The 16,970-nt window shown below is 40.5% G+C and overlaps 1 protein-coding gene across 2 annotated transcripts in view; it reads left to right on the forward strand.

The window, feature by feature from the left end:
- The window catches only part of OIT3 (oncoprotein induced transcript 3), a 28,264-nt gene that overhangs the window by 1,268 nt on the left and 10,026 nt on the right, over nt 1–16,970 (forward strand). For both annotated transcript variants that reach the window (XM_059397718.1, XM_059397719.1), the window contains exons 2-6: nt 3,106–3,480; nt 4,269–4,376; nt 9,209–9,331; nt 14,562–14,684; nt 16,399–16,559. In XM_059397718.1, coding sequence (XP_059253701.1) covers nt 3,106–3,480; nt 4,269–4,376; nt 9,209–9,331; nt 14,562–14,684; nt 16,399–16,559 — 890 coding nt within the window. The remainder of the gene's footprint in view (nt 1–3,105; nt 3,481–4,268; nt 4,377–9,208; nt 9,332–14,561; nt 14,685–16,398; nt 16,560–16,970) is intronic.

The following is a 16,970-nucleotide window of genomic DNA, read 5'->3' on the forward strand; positions in this document are numbered from 1 at the left end:
ATCTTCCATCCCAGATCTTTCTTATGTTATCTATTTTTTGCAGCCCTTCTAGGACGTTTGACTCAATGCCAAAAGTGAGATAAAGGGAAAGCTTTGGGGGATGGGGAGAAGGGAGGGGGTCTTGCCCAAAGGGAGAGGGAAGTGAGAGAAAAAGAGGGGAAGGAAAGGAGAGGAGGAGGAGGGGGCAGGAAGCGGGGGGGGGGGGGGGGGGGGGGGGGGGGGGCGTAGGGAGAAGGGAAGGAGAAGGAAGGAAGAGCGCGGGGAGCTTCCGGACCCAGGACCCAGCCCAGGGGCACCGTCCCCTGCACCTGGACTGCTGGGAGCGGAAGGGCAAGGACGCTGCCCGAGGTCTGCTCTCCGCGCTTGGCCGCCGCGAGGGGCTGGCCCTGGGGACACGCTGGCGTCTGCGCTTCCGGGGTGGGGGAACTCGGGAGGGGCCACCAGGCAGGACTGCGGGTCAAGACTGAGGAACTTTCCGGCCGGCCAGGCCTGGACTCAACTTTTGAAAGGAACCCCCGGGCATGTTTTTGAAGGTCTCCTATTTAAGGAATGTGTATTAAGGCAACTAAGAATGCAGTGTGCATAATACCGAATTCCAGGCTCCCAGGAGAGACCCAAAACAAGAATACCAGTGGCCAGATTATTAAAGGATTGACAGGTGGAGAGGTATGGGTTATTGAATGTCAGGAAATATTGCTTGGGTGGATGGGGCACCTAGGTTGTTAAGAGTCTGCCTTCCGCTCAGGTCCTGGAATAGAGCCCTGCAGGGGGTTCTCTGCTCCTCAGGGAGCCTGCTTCTCCTTCTCCCTCTGCCTGCTACTCTGCCTACTTGTGCTCCCTCTCTGTCTCTCTGTCAAAAAAATTAACAAAATAGAAAGAAAGGAAGAAAGGAAGGAAGGAAGGAAGGAAGGAAGGAAGGAAGGAAGGAAGGAAGAAAGAAAGAAAGAAAATAAGAAAAATATTGCGTGGGGAAGTTAAAAAATGTACTTATTTTATAGAAGCTAGTGGGTAAATTCCCCCCATTTGGGCCATATGTCCTCTTCAATGAGAGGAAGTGAACTTTTAACAAATAACACAAGAAATGATGGTTAAATTTAAGGAAAAACTTTATAAATCATGAAATAGTTATTGAGGGCGGTTTAGGAATTTCTGCAAAAGCCATTAAAAGTTGAGTACCTAACCATTTCTTATAAAATTAGAGCCAAGGAGATCAACCAACTATTTCTATGAATTTATAATCACCTGTGAAATTGCCCTGGAAACCTTGCTTCTTAAGAGAACCACAGCTGGGAGAGCAGATGACGGAATTTTTCCAGTTTGAGAGGGGAAAGTCTGTATGAGGACATTCCCTGCCCTCAAGTGACATCAAATATGGTCCAGGGTACAGCTGGGATACCTCAGGGACATTTTAAAAGAGGGAGTGGCCCCTGCCATGTGCAACTCTGCAAACATGTTGTTTCCCGAAAATGCAACAGCCTACTTATTTCCTGTCCCATACTATCGTATTCTCTTTGGGGTCATTAGCACTAGGCTACACCCTCCTCTGTATGTGACTGAATTTAGAGAGTGAGCTGGACTTTGAAATGGAGACTGGGAAAATCCAAAATATTTTCTAGACAACTTAAATTTTATGATCATGGCCCATCATATTTAATTATTGGGCAGTGTTTGCTAAAACTGAATTTTCTGCCTACAATTTTCTGCCTTAATGTGAATTCTCTGCCTACAATGTTAGGTAAGTCAGCCTCCTGTGCATTACAAAGGGTGGTACTCTCTGGCTGGTGTTCCTTTCTAGAATTTCTTTGTTTAATAGGCTCTTCCTAAAGACAATTTCCCTACATAAATTCAATGCTTCCCTGAAATTGAGAGAAACAATGAGAATATTGGGGTTACTGGTGTCTGTAGTTATTAAAATACTTTTGATGAGATATTTGTCCATGCGATTTATGCACTAAAAATGCAAGCTTGAGAAATTTGGCTCTATTATACATGTGGTGCCATGCTAATTGTTTATACACAAAGTTCATATTTTCAATGAGCTGATGGCATGTATACCAACATTCACTTTGAGAATATCTTTGGTAATAATATGTCAGTATGCTGTGTATTTCAATATAGTGGACATGTGTCAGAGATACTTTCCTTTTCAGTGGAATGAGATGTGTATCTTATTAACTAAGCACATTTTCCAACAGGACAAACTTTCATCCACAATCTTGCTTACAAAGGACCATCCAAATAGTTTTTGAAAATTTCCAAAGATAAAGAGCTTACAACACTGTCATAGTCCTCTCCATTACTCCATACCTGAATTAAAAGGTTCTCCCCCCAATAGTTTGTTCTTGCTCTTGTAACACAATACCTAGAGTTGTGAGAACTGATGCATACTCTTCAGCCTTTTTTTCCCTCCCAACTATAGTTCTCAACTTCTCCAGTTGGTAATTGTTTTGACTCCCTTAAAAGTCTGTCACTTTTCTCTGGATACTAGGTTTGTCCATACTTTCATATAATATGGTCTCCAGTTCAACATAATATTCAGAATATTTTCTGACCACTACAGAGTTCAGCAAGACTATAATCCTAACCTCCCTTGGTCTGAACAACTATCCTCAATAAATGATTACTCTGGATAAAAAGTTTGGTCCCAAAGTAACACTAAACCTTAAACAGATTCAAAATAATTTTGTAAAAGGCATTTATAAAGCATGTTTAAGTCAATGTAAGGAATCTTAAACAGCTACTGTGGGGGATTTTAGGTTATTTCTTTCTTTCTTTCTTTTTTAGATTTTATTTATTTATTTTGAGAGAAGACAGTGAGAGAGAGCATGAGAGGCGAGAAGGTCAGAGGGAGAAGCAGACTCCCCATGGAGCTGGGAGCCTGATGCGGGACTCGATCCCGGGGCTCCGGGACCGTGACCTGAGCCGAAGGCAGTTGCTTAACCAACTGAGCCACCCAGGTGCCCGAGCTTATTTCTTTCTTTAAAAAAAAAAAAAAGAAAGAAAGAAAAGAAAGCCAAAATGTAAGATCAGGATGCTGGACTCAGACTATTGCCATTGTAATTAGAAACCTCACAAGGTGCCTGTGACGTGTCTTTTCATTCCCAGCCCTAGATCCTTGCTCTGCTTACATCAGTTTGAATGAGCCATGGAGGAACACTGACCATCAGTTCGATGAGTCTCAAGGATCCCCTCTTTGTGACAACCATGTGGATGGGGAGTGGTACCGCTTCACGGGCATGGCAGGGGATGCCATGCCCACCTTTTGCATACCAGAAAACCACTGTGGAACCCATGCCCCCGTCTGGCTCAATGGCAGCCACCCTCTAGAAGGTGATGGCATCGTGCAACGCCAGGCCTGTGCCAGCTTCAACGGGAACTGCTGTCTCTGGAACACCACGGTGGAGGTCAAGGCTTGCCTGGGAGGCTACTATGTGTACCGTCTGACCAAGCCCAGTGTCTGCTTTCATGTCTACTGTGGTCGTGAGTACCTTCTCTGGGCTCTTTTTCCTCCCCAATAAGGCATCAGATGGCATCAGGAAAATACCATATGAAATCCAGTTATGGTAGTATCTCAGAGTCTGGATAACATTGACTTAGGGCCACAGGTAACTTCAGATTGTGATTTCTGTGATCTGTTCTTGGGTTTCCGAAAATGTCTTAAAGAAACCGAAAGGGAGAGGAGCTGTGACTCTGATCAGTTCTTTTTTATTTTTTCTTTGTCCCATTCAAACAAAACATTAGAAAATGAAGTGTTGATTTGGGTTACCTACATAGTGGATTTCCAACCATTTTGAGTATGGAGGACTCCTTTTTAAGATCTATATCAAACATTCACAAGGTAGCATTGTGCTTGGTATCCAATGATTTCTTTAAATGATATGTAATGGGAAAAAGCTACTTGAGGTTGGGAGTATTTTTAAAATGAATTTTTGTATTAGTCCCATCAAAATCTATATGCATTTAAAAAACAGAGTACATAGAAGAGTAGGGCATAACACTTCTTTATTCTACAGCTCACATTTGGTGAGATTTTAGATTTGCAGAGATTCTATGCCTATGGATCTGAAGTTGGAAACCATTGATCTGAATGACAGAGGTCCCTGGGCAGTATCCCTTTCCATTGGATCACATAAATCCTGAACAATGAGAACCCTCTCAATGTTGTCCATGAACTCATACCTCATGATTGAACTCATGAGGCTTTCTTATGAATGAGAGTGTTCTCTGGTTCTTGCCTCTCATGCAAGGTCAACTTCATCCTTCCACAGATTTTTATGACATCTGCGACGAGGACTGCCATGGCACCTGCGTGGATGCCAGCGAGTGCACATGCTCTCCAGGGACAGTGCTAGGCCCCGACATGCAGACATGCTTCGGTAAGAAACTAATCTTGAAGTAGAAGTGAGCCATTCTGATCAAAAGGACATATCAAACCCTTCCTGATGCAAAGCTCTGTGGTTTTTCTAGTTTGTGTCTCTAAACACTTAGAATGGTGTTTGCCTTTTAAAATCCATGACTAGGGCCTCAAACTAAGTTTATATCGTGTGTGGGGACAGATTAAGTTGCACTGTGCAGTACAACAGTCTCTAGTCATGTGTGGCTTGGAGCTCTTGAAATGTAGCTAATATGGCCGAAAAACTCAATTTTAATTTTACCTAATTTTAATATAAAAGCTGATACTTGGCTCAGTCATTGGAAAACTGAAAATGTTTGGGACAACTTTAGTAACCAACTGTAAATTTTATGACTCTAAATACCAATCAAGTATTTCCAATGAAAATTTAACATCCAAACTGGGATGTTCTCTAGGTATAAAATACATACTCCATTCATTCAAAAAAAGAAATGGGAAATGTCTGAATTTTAATCAATTTTAATATTGATTTTATATTGAGATGAAATATTTTAGACATATTGAATTAAATAAAATGTATTATTAGAATTTTTTATATGACTGGGGCGCCTGGGTGGCTCAGTGGGTTAAAGCCTCTGCCTTCGGCTCGGGTCGTGATCCCAGCGTCCTGGGATCGAGCCCCGCATCGGGCTCTCTGCTCCGCGGGGAGCCTGCTTCCTCCTCTCTCTCTGCCTGCCTCTCTGCCTACTTGTGATCTCTGTCAAATAAATAAATAAAATCTTTAAAAATAAAAAAAAAAAAAGAATTTTTTATATGACTAATAGAAATTTTTAAATTATTTATGTGGCTTGCTTTGTATTTCTATTGGATGATTTTGGTCTAGAATTATCAAAGGACAAACTCCTACAGCTTCACTACCATAATTTTGGTTTCTCTGAATAGCAAGAAAGGGGAGTCAGATTATTTTCTAGGAAATCTAGAGTTGTTTACTTGTACACATGTGTTGTTATCTGTAGCCGGAAGAGAAGAGAGTTGAGAAACCCAAGATTGAAGATCATATCTTTTCCCATTATGAAGCTTTTTGTATTCACACTCAAATAGATTTAAAAGTCATCCAGAGAGAAGGGGAGGATTGGCCCATACCTGCTTCCTCAAGAAGACTAGTAACTGGTCAGAATGGAATGGGGTCTATGTTGAAAAATAGATAAAAAGGTTCTTATTTTAGAAGAATTTTTTTCTTCAGCCTCCTAAATGAACCCACTGACCGTTCTATGAGCATGTTCATGCCTCCCCATACCAGCTGTTAGGGCTTTTACGTGATGGACTTTGTGTGATTTAATACTAAAAGGTTTGGGATGTAGGAGAGGATGGTTCCTTTAATCTTCTCACGCTCCTTCCCTCCCTCCCTCCGTCCCTCAGTCTCTGTCTCTGCCTCTGTCTCTGTCTCTGTCTCTCTCTCTCTCTCTCTCTCTCACACACACACACACACACACAGGTGCTTGGGAAATATTTGATATCATTTTAAGACAGGCTTTGTTTCATTACTTATCTTTTGTGGGTTTTGTTTGTTTATTTGTTTTTAAATTTATTTATTTGAGAGAGAGAAAGCATGTGCATGCAAATGGGGGAGGCAGAGAGAGAGAATCTCAAGCAGACTCCACACTGAGTGTGGAGCCTGACATGGGACTTGATCCCACAACCCATGAGATCATGACCAAAATCAAGAGTTAGACACTTAACCAACTGAGCTACCTGGTACCCCTCAGCTTTTGTTTCAGTATAACTTTTGACTAGGTAAGATAGTTAGAGAACAAGGTAGAGAGGCAGAGAGAGAAGCAGGCTCCCTGCTGAGCAAGAAGCCCAATGTGGGATGCGATCCTAGGACCCTGGGATCATGACCTGAGCCGAAGGCAGAGATTTAACTGACTGAACCTCAGGTAATCTCTTATATTATTTTCTTATGTATGCTCCCAGGGTTTTTTAAGGCAAATATAAAAAATACAAATATATATGTCTATTTACTGCCCTTTTCAAACCAAAATTTGCATATCATACACATCTTTTACATAACAATTTATCTAGGACATCATTGCCTAGCAGTGCATAGGGGAAAACCCCTAGTTCCTACCGGAGGTCTGCCTGTCAGTTTCAGGGAATCATGAATTCCCTGAAATTAAAGGCAAAATTTTGTATTAATGTGCATATGCCAGTTTTCCTTTTTTTTTTTTTTAATGTAAGATACTTTTAATTCTTCATTTTAAATTATTTAACTTTTTTCAGCCAGAGTGAAGAGTAAAGGAAAATAATCCAATAGCCAGGATGCTATAATAATATAACTCATGTACCCAGATTTAACCAGAGTTAATTTTTTTCTTTTTCTTTTTAATAAAATTTTACAAATACAAGTAAAGCCCTCTCATTCCATTTCCTTTTTCATCTTCCTGTTCCATCCTCCAGGGCTAATCACTGTTTTGAAGTTAGGGTGTATTCTTCTGGTCCCTGTTTTTAGGCTTTTATTCTTTGTGTATGCACCCATAAGAATATAGAGCATTATTTTTGTTCTTGAAATTGACATTAAAATGATACTGCATGTGCGAGATTTTCTCTAGAGCAAACCCATAAAAGTGGAATGGCTGGGACGCAGAGTATCTAAGGTTGTAAATGACAACAAACTCCTAAATAACAATGGCTTAAATCAGTGCAAGTGTATTGCTCTCTCACATTAAAAAAAAAAAAATCAGTCTCAAGATAAACTGTGCAGGCTTGGGACAGCGTGTGGCCACATTCAGGAGAGCTGTTAGCGTCTCTGTCACCATCCACCTTCCAGGTGGTAGTGGTTTCAACTCAAAATCAACTATTTCTAATGAAAATTTAGCATCCAAATTGAGATGTGCTCTAGGTATAAGGTACATACTCCAATCATTCAAAAAAGGAGAAGGGAGAGGCAGACTCCCCACTGGGCAGGGAGCCCCATGCAGGACTCCATCCCAGGATCCTGGGATCATGACCTGAGTGGAAGGCAGACGCTCAACCCACTGAGCCACACAGACATCCCTATAGTTTCCATTTCTACAAGTGCTATGTTTATTTGGTTTCAATTCTGCCTTGTCTTTTTGCTCACTTCTTTTATCTTGGTTACTATCCTTTCTTTTATCTGCTTAGTAATTTTTAAAGTCCTTGTATTATGGATTTTTCTGGATTATTCTGATATTTCCAGTTGAAAACCACCCTTTTGTTATCTTGCCAAGTCATTCTCATAGCGGATCACTTCCTCCTGTATAGTGTTTCATGGCAAACCACCTTCTGTCGTAATTGTGTTTCTGTGGAACCACACTGACCGCCTGATTTGTGGAGGTTTGACTACAGAGCAGTTTTTCAAATGCTTCTGTCAGGTATCATTGAAGCTTCGTTGGTCCAAGCCAAATTTTGTACCAATTTCTCAGCTGCAAGTTCATGTTTCAAACATGGCAAGGCCTGACTTGGGGTTCCTGTTGTTTATGAAGGATTTTCTCTCTCCTGGAGCCTCAGAGCAGGCTTGCTTACTGTGTCCGTGGGCCTTGGGGCAAAGTTCTTCTACTCCTCCCTTCAGTATAGGGATATCTTTTCTGAGGTCATGGGGGGAAGCAGGGTTTCTGTTATAGCTCACCTCCTTTCCTGGGCCCAAGGCCATGCCTTCTATCACCTCATGGGTGTTTAAATCCCAGTAATCCCAACCCCAAGCCATGATACATTTAGTTCCCAAGCTTCCTTTTCTTTGTAGAAGGAAGGAGATCGACAATTGTTCCCAGCTATGCCTTTTTTAATTGCAAGAGTCCATATCCTTCATCATATTCTTAGAAAGATGAGCAATCATTGCTTAAGTATAGTGTGGAAATAGTCCAATATTTAAAATAGACTTCAGGGGATGCCTGGATGGCTTAGTTGGGTTAAGCCTCTGCCTTTGGCTCAGGTCATGATCTCAGGGTCCTGGGAGAGAGCCCTGCATTGGGCTCTCTGCTCAGCAGAGAGCCTGCTTCCTCCTCTCTCCCTGCCTGCCTCTCTGCTTACTTGTCATCTCTCTCTGTGTCAAATAAATAAATAAAATCTTTAAAAAAATATTAAAAAAATAAAATGGACTTCAAGGGCTATTGTTCATGTTATAAGAGAAGACTGTTTCACACAAAATTTTTATCAGCTATTTACTTCTGTGATATAAGTTCCTTCAATGTATTTATTTATTTATTTTAAAACTTTTTGTTTTATCCTTCATGTATTTCCACTTTTTTTTTTAAGATTTTTTTTTATTATTTATTTGACAGGCAGAGATCACAAGTAGGCAGAGAGAGAGAGAGAGAGAGAGGTGGAAGCAGGCTCCCTGCTGAGCAGAGAGCCCGATGCAGGGCTCAATCCCAGGACCCTGGGATCACAACCTGAGCTGAAGGCAGAAGCTTTAACCCACTGAGCCACCTAGGCACCCCAGCCTTGATGTATTTAAAACACAGTTTGATTTATAAGTCTATCTTTATTTAGCAAATCTTCAGGAACTCACTAGAGAAAGTGATATTTACCCATACAAAAAAATATAGGTGAATCCAGGTAACAACAACAAAAAAACCCCAAAACTTTATTTTGCCTATTTTGGTCTTAGAAGGGGATTAATTGGCAAATGGCTAAGTGCCTTCTGCTCTAGCTGGAGCAAATGGACAAATAACTTGGTTGAAGAGACCAGGTTGATGGAAGTGGTTATAAGGATTATAGCCAAGGAGTCAATGAATCAACAGGCTCTGAAAGATGTGAAGATTCTGCTAAGGGGCTTGGGGAAAGATCAAGTTGCTCAGCAAACAGGACGTAAGTGGTGTGGTTTCTCTCCCACAGATGAAAATGAATGTGAGCAAAACAATGGTGGCTGCAGTGAGATCTGTGTAAACCTGAAAAATTCGTATCGCTGTGAGTGTGGGGTTGGCCGTGTGCTAAGAAGTGATGGCAAGACATGTGAAGGTGAGAATGGGCAAAAAGGAATTCAAGTCAAGAGCCCAAACTAAACCATTGGCTTATTCTTTGATTGATGTTCATGAAACTGTCCAACATTAGGAGAGAGTCAAGGTTGGGCTGTGTAAAGAAATGACAAAAAGGGGTTCATTGTTATTGAGGACGGTCATGTTGTAGGCAGAATTCAGTATTGACTTTATCTTCAGTATTTGAAAGGAGGGAGTTCTTGCATTTTGCAAGAGGCAGAGAGCCATTTTCTTTTCTTTTCTTTTCTTTTTTTTTTTAAAGTAAACTCTACCCTCAACGTGCTGCTCAAACTTAAAACCCTGAGATCAACAGTTGCAGGCTGTCTACAGACTGAGCCATCCAGGTTCCCACATTTTAATTTGGGAAATAAAAATAGAGTATTATGTGTCTCTCAAATTTTAATGTGCCCATAAATTGTATGGGATCTTTTTAAAATGCAGATGCTGATTCAGTAGGTCTGGGCTCAGGCAAAGATAGTACATTTCTGCATAACTTCTAGGTGACATCTCTGCTGCAGATCCAAGAACAAATCTGCAGTAGCAAGATAATAGAGGTGGTAGCATAATAAATTGTTTATAGCAGTGGTTCTCGAACATTCCTGCTAAGAAGAATCATCCAGATGCTTTCACACCTGGCTGTTCCCAGGCCTCTCTCCTGGAAACTTCGTTCAGTGGAGTGGGCCTTACAGTTTGTATTTTTGCCGAGTTCCGTTAGGTGAGTCTTACCATCTTGGTGGTTGGGGAAACTGGTTCACAAGAAGCCATTTTATTCCCCCTCTATGCTTTGCATTTATTGGAGATTGATATACTGTGGGGGAGATAGTAACATCCTTTTTTTTTTTTTAAGATTTTATTTATTTATTTGACAGACAGAGATCACAAATAGGCAGAGAGGCAGGCAGAGAGAGAGGAGGAAGCAGGCTCCCCGCTGAGCAGAGAGCCCGATGCGTGGCTCGATCCCAGGACCCTGGGATCATGACCTGAGCCAAAGGCAGAGGCTTTAACCCACTGAGCCACCCAGGCACCCCAAGATTTCATTTATTTTAGAGAGAGAGAGAACATGAGCAGGGGGAAGGAGCAGAAGGGGAGGAAGAGGGAAGGGAAAAGAATCTCAAGCAGACTCTACACTGAGCGTGGAGCCCCACACGGGGCTTGATCCTACAACCCTGAGATGAAGACCTGAGCTAAAACCAAAAGTTAGGTGCTCAATCAACAACAGGAAGACTATGTATATTTTACGTAATTAAGTAATAAAAAAGAATTTGTAATGTATGTCAAATAGTTGAAACTGTATACTGTGACAATGATAGGAAATTTAGATAATGTCCCTTCTGTAAGGCACATTTGCCCTTGCAAATTATCACAACCAAAATGTTACCATTTCTACTTAAATAAGTCTGAATCTCATGATGTTAGGAGTTGAGGGAACAAAAGAAAAAAAAAAAAACACCTCTTTGAAGATTATATAAAGAGACAAATGACTTAATTATCATTTACAGAGGATATATGATTTGTCCCTGAGGCTAATAAATTAGTGGTATAATACTGTTTATAAGAGTTCATTTTATTCTAGTTATATTCAACGTAATAAAATACTACCCCAAAAGGAAAAATTATGGCTAGTTCCCATAATTTATTCCATGCAACAAAGTTTGCATTATTCACTGAAGGACCACTAGCCAGAATATTAAACTACTGTCCCTTATAACAAGACTAAATGTACTTTAAATTTTATTGAATAAGGATAATGTCTTGAATCTTCCTTAATTCTTAATTCTTTTATGCAATAATATTTGCATATGTGAATATTAATGAAATGTTCCATGAGGAACGTTTGTAATTATTCATGAGCATTTTATTGGAAGTATTACTGTTAATCCTCATATAATTTTAAAACCTAATAATCCCAATCAAAAAGTATTTTAACAGAAGATAAAATTTGTACATGAGTTATACTTTAGCCTTAAGATTCATATTTGAAACCCTTACTTTTTTTTTTTAAGATTTATTTAAAGAGAGGGAGAGAACACACGGTGGGGAGAGTGTCGGCAGAGGGAAAGAGAATCTCAAGCAGACTCCCTGCTACGTGAGGAGCGAGATGTAGGGGTCTGTCTTGCAACCTTGAAATCACGACCCAAGCCAAAACCAAGAGTCAGACACTCGACCGACTGAGCCATCCATGTGCCCCTGAAACATTTAAGTTTTATTGATGGTCCAAACATATTTGTTTTCGTTGGTTAGTCTGTTAAATTAGACTTTTTTTAAATAAAAAACTTTTTACTTTTATATAATTTTTATCGTTTTGTTTTATTATGAAAATTATGTTCCTAGAAGAAAATATGGAAGGATAAATGAAAGATAACTAAAATGACCCACAATTCCTCTTGGCAAATCTATCCAAACATTTTGGAATATCCTCATAAGAGGCTTATATCTTTTAAGCTAACTCAGAATTTCAACTTATTTTGTGCTTTGCAGTTTTAGACCTGGAAATATCTGGAGTGAACATTTACTCCAAACCCTTCGTTTTACAAATATTGAAATTGAGACCCCAGGAAATTAAATTACTTACGGAAGATAATTTTTACTGATTGACTTTTAAGATTTATTTATTTGAGAGAGAGAGAGTGCACATGCATGAGCAGGGGGAGGGATAGAGGGAGGAGGAGAGAGAGAATCCCAAGCAGACTCCCCACTGAGTGTGGAGCCCTACGTGGGGCTTGATCTTACAACCCTGAGATCACAATCCAAGCCAAAATCAAGAATCAGATGCTCAACAGACTGAGCCACCCAGGACCCCAGGATGATCACTTTTAGGGGAAAAAAAAAAAAAAAAGTCCCATTAATGTTTATCTTAGTTTTTTTTTTTTTTTTTAAGATTTTTATTTATTTATTTGATAGACAGAGATCACAAGTAGGCAGAGAGGCAGGCAGAGAGAGAGGGGGAAGCAGGCTCCCTGCCGAGCAGAGAGCCCGATGTGGGGCTCGATCCCAGGACCCTGAGATCATGACCTGAGCCGAAGGCAGAGGCTTAAACCACTGAGCCACCCAGGTGCCCCTATCTTAATGTTTTATAGTATATTTTTACACTGTCTTCTACATTGTTATATGTCATGTTCAGCTGTTTCAAAAATCCCTGGCTGTACTTTTATCATTTTTAAGTATCCAGATTTATAACCAGGTAATAGCCTAATCTTTCTTAAGTTTTACAAGAATTAATTCACTGTAAATTTACACTCTATGTATGTTTCACAAAAATTGATTCATCCCCAGTTAATTTACTGATGTTCCAAAGTAATATATATTTTTTACTATTATTGAACTGAGAATTCTGACTATAACTGGAAATCAGTTTATATCTTTCCTTGACCATCTGAGATGATTTGAGAGCATTTTTTAAATTTATCTTACCCCTAGAACAAGGGCAGCAAGTTTTTCTGTGTAGGCCAAAAAGTAGATATTTTAGTCTTTGTGGATCATATGGAATCTGTTGAAACTAGTCAAGTCTGCTTTTTTTTTTTTTTTTTTTTTTTATTAAAGATTTTATTTATTTATTTGACAGAGAGAAATCACAAGTAGATGGAGAGGCAGGCAGAGAGAGGGAGGGAAGCAGGCTCTCCGCTGAGCAGAGAGCCCAATGCGGGACTCGATCCCAGGACTCTGAGATCATGACCTGAGCCGAAGGCAGCGGCCTAACCCACTGAGCCACCCAGGCGCCCCAAGTCTGCTTTATAGTGAGAAAACCCTCATAGATAATAGATGAATGAATGGGTGTGGCTGTGTACCTGGAAAACTTACAAGGTTGTATAGTGGGCCAGAGTTTGATAAAAGATAATGTCTAGAGCCCACAAAAGTCATTAATTTTTCTCTACTATCTATGAAATCATGTGGTAGTTCCTTTAGTTTTCAACTGAATCCTTTTTTCTTGTCCATCTGGTTGAGTATGCTTTTTGAAAATGCAAAATTTTTACTTTTTTTTTTTTTTTTTTTTTTTTGGTGGGGCTTGAACCCATGACCCTGAGATCCAGGCTAGAGCTGAGACCAAGAGTTGGACGCTTAACTAAGTGAGCCACTCAAGTGCTGCCCCAAAATGCAAAACTTTTTAAAAGGGAACTTTAAAAAATGTATTCGAAAAAGGTATGTCACCAAGAGCTTAGTGGAGTGGACCAAGTATGTTGTCCAGGCTTCATTTTTATGTGCTATCAGCCTGAGACACATATCCCAGTTCCACTATTACTAGAAATTTGAGGGGAAGGTCTGGCGATCCAACTAATTGACAATAACTAACTCATCCACCTAACTAGTCTAGTTACATTTCTATTCTGTCATTCCCCTCTACATCAGTAATACTCTACAAAATTTGAAAATGGGTGCCATAAATATTACAGCAATTATGAAGTGACTTGTGGGTCTTCCTCCCCAAAACTAATACCACCCTGAGAAAAACAGACAAATCCAGACTGAAGGACGTTCTACAAAATGACCAGCTGAAGAGGTTAGAGCTTGTGTATGTTGTAAGATTGCTCTTCGGGGAGCCTGGGTGGCTCAGTGGGTTAAGCCGCTGCCTTCGGCTCAGGTCATGATCTCAGGGTCCTGGGATCGAGTCCCGCATCGGGCTCTCTGCTCAGCAGGGAGCCTGCTTCCTCCTCTCTCTCTCTGCCTGCCTCTCTGCCTACTTGTGATCTCTCTCTGTCGGATAAATAAATAAAATCTTAAAAAAAAAAAAAAAAAAAGAGACTGGGAGCAGGGAACAACAATTGAAAAGGACTGCTGCCACGAGTTAACTCCACAGTCTCACTTTAAAAAGATTGCTCTTCGTAGCAATCACATTCTTTTCCATTTTATTTTATTTTATTTTTTCAGTGTTCCAAGATTCATTGTTTATGCACCACACCCAGTGCTCCATGCAATACGTGCCCTCCATAATACCCACCACCAGGCTCACCCAACCCCCTACCCCTCTCCCCTCCAAAACCCTCAGTTTGTTTCTCAGAGTCCACAGTCTCTCATGGTCCATCTCCTCCTCCAATTCCCCCCAACTCACTTAAACAGATTTTCGTGGGCTTCCCTACATGACTCAGTGACTGAATTAGGCTCCAGTGATACTGTGGGGAGCCAAGTGTATTCCCTGATGCCAAGTGCCATCCCAAGAACCAGAATCCTCAGGGAAGAGGCCGGCAAGGTCAAGTCCTTTTCTTTTGGTTTTATTGCAGATGTTGAAGGATGTCACAGTAACAATGGGGGCTGCAGCCATCTTTGCCTCGTGTCCGGGAAGGGCTACCAGTGTGAATGTCCCCGGGGCTTGGTGCTGTCTGAGGATAACCATACATGCCAAGGTAGTACATGGATGGGCTCAACCTCTGCTCCTCACCCCCCTGCCCTGCCCCAAACCTCCCTGCCTTCTTTACTCAACTAGGTCAAGATTCTCGTCTATTAGAACACCAGCTCCTTCGGCAGCGGGTATCCCTGCATCTTTAGTCTGGGGTCATTCAAGAGAGAAGCTCTCTGAGAACATATTACCAAAAAGTTAATTTTCCTTTGCTTTTTAAGAACTTGTAGTTAAAAACACACAGAGCAGAAAATTGACCACCTAAGCCAGTTTTAAATGTTTAGTTCAGTAGAGTTTACATATATTCTTATGGTTGTGCAACAGATTTCCAGAACTTTTTTGTCTTATAAAACTGAAACTCTATATCCTTGAAAGAACAATTCCCCATCCCCCCACCATCCCGTGCCCTGGCAACCACTATTCTATTTCTATTTCTATGAAGTCAATTACTTTAGACACCTCATGTAAGTGGGGTCCTATGGTATATGTCTTTTTGTGATTGACTTATTTCCCTTAGGATAATATCCACCAGGTTCATCCTGGTGTACCATATGACAGGATTTCCTTCCTTCATAAGGCTGAATAATAGTCCATTGTATTTATATACCACATTTTGTCTAGCCACTCATCCATTGATAGGCTCTTGAATTACTTCTATGGTTGAGATATTGTGGACAATGCAGCTATGAACAAGGGTGCGCAGATATGTCCTTAAGATCCAACTTTCAATTCTTTTTGATATATGCCCAGAAATGGGATTGCTGGGTCATACAGTTTCCTTTGCTTTTTACTTATGAATTTCCCCCCTAATTTCTATTGTTGGTAGTATAATTAGTAGTTAATTTTGAAGTCTAAGACAACTGATGCAGTTCCTTTCTTTTCTAACAGATAATTGGGTAGTGAAACTAAGCTAAAAGCCTTAGAGAACTGATTTTTCTCCCTACAATTACAATACGAGCATCAACAATCTTCTGACAACTATTTTCTGGAAGTTGAGTTATTTATGTTCAGAATCTTAACTCATCCATCTAGCAAATATTTAATGAGCACCTACCTTTGATTTCTTTATGCTCTGTCATTGTTATGATATATTCTCACATATTTTCTGACAGTAGCCATAAATATTCCTTTTAGAGTATTTGTAGAGCCTGGAAAAGTGAACACAGGATCACTAAAGAAAAGCAATCCTTTTCATATTAAGTTAAAGTAGAATTTATAGTCAGCATTTATGGTTTACTGAACAATGCAAGGATAATTTGGAACTCTTCCCCAAGTACACTAACGTTGTTTTTATTACCTCTGTTTTATAAGACATAATTAATGGTAAAGTCAAAGCAGTACTGTTATGTAATTGAAGCATATATCAAAGCAGTACTTTTTCTGTATTGACAATAAATTGTTTGTACTAAAAGTTATTCCGTGAGGTGTTTCAGTTCATAAAACTATGCTATCCATACTTTGAAATAAATGTTGAATCAAGACTTGAGCAATATTTCCTCATTTGGAGATCAGTGTGTTTGAGGAGAATTATTTGGCCACAGCCTGGGGAGTTAGGAGTCCTGGTTTCATTCACCAACTTGTTTTGAGTCTCTTAGATTTCCTTGAGGATGGAACAAAAAGCTCAAATTGTGGGAGGGTAAAATTATTTCTCCTAGAAGCGTTCCTTATCCTTCTCCCAATTCAGATTTCTCCGTTCTAACAGTGCCCCCTTTCTGCCACAGTCCCTGTGTTGTGCAAGTCGAATACCATTGAAGTGAGCATCCCCAGGGACCTGGTTGGCGGTCTGGAGCTCTTCCTGACCAACACCTCCTGCAGAGGAGTGTCCAATGGCACCCACGTCAACATCCTCTTCTCCCTCAAGACGTGTGGCACGGTGGTTGATGTAGGTTCTTGCTGGAGGACACTTGGGGGATGACCAAAAGTCAGTTATTTGGGAGGTAGTTGACAGAGGTATGCTGTGTGGCTTGTCATAGATGAAATATTTCCACATGAAAGAATGCAAAAACTCGTATGCCAGTCATTTAGCATGTGTATTATTGAGCATCTGCTGTGGTCCTGGCCCTGTGAACACAGGGAGGTGAGAAGAATTCTACTCTTTACTTTCTTCGGTAGTCCTGTCTTTCTGATATAGCAGACATTTCCCTGAGTGCATCAGCCCCAGCACCAGGAGGCTGGCTGCATCTCCTCTGACCAATTTTTTTACTTGAAGTAAAGAATTGATGAGGGTCCCTATAGGAGGTAACAGATGAGTTCAAGTGTTGAACTAGGTAGAGGGAAAAGGTTTGTACTTTCA

The sequence above is a fragment of the Mustela nigripes genome, chromosome 4 (genome assembly GCF_022355385.1).
Source record: "Mustela nigripes isolate SB6536 chromosome 4, MUSNIG.SB6536, whole genome shotgun sequence".
Lineage (NCBI taxonomy): Eukaryota > Metazoa > Chordata > Mammalia > Carnivora > Mustelidae > Mustela > Mustela nigripes.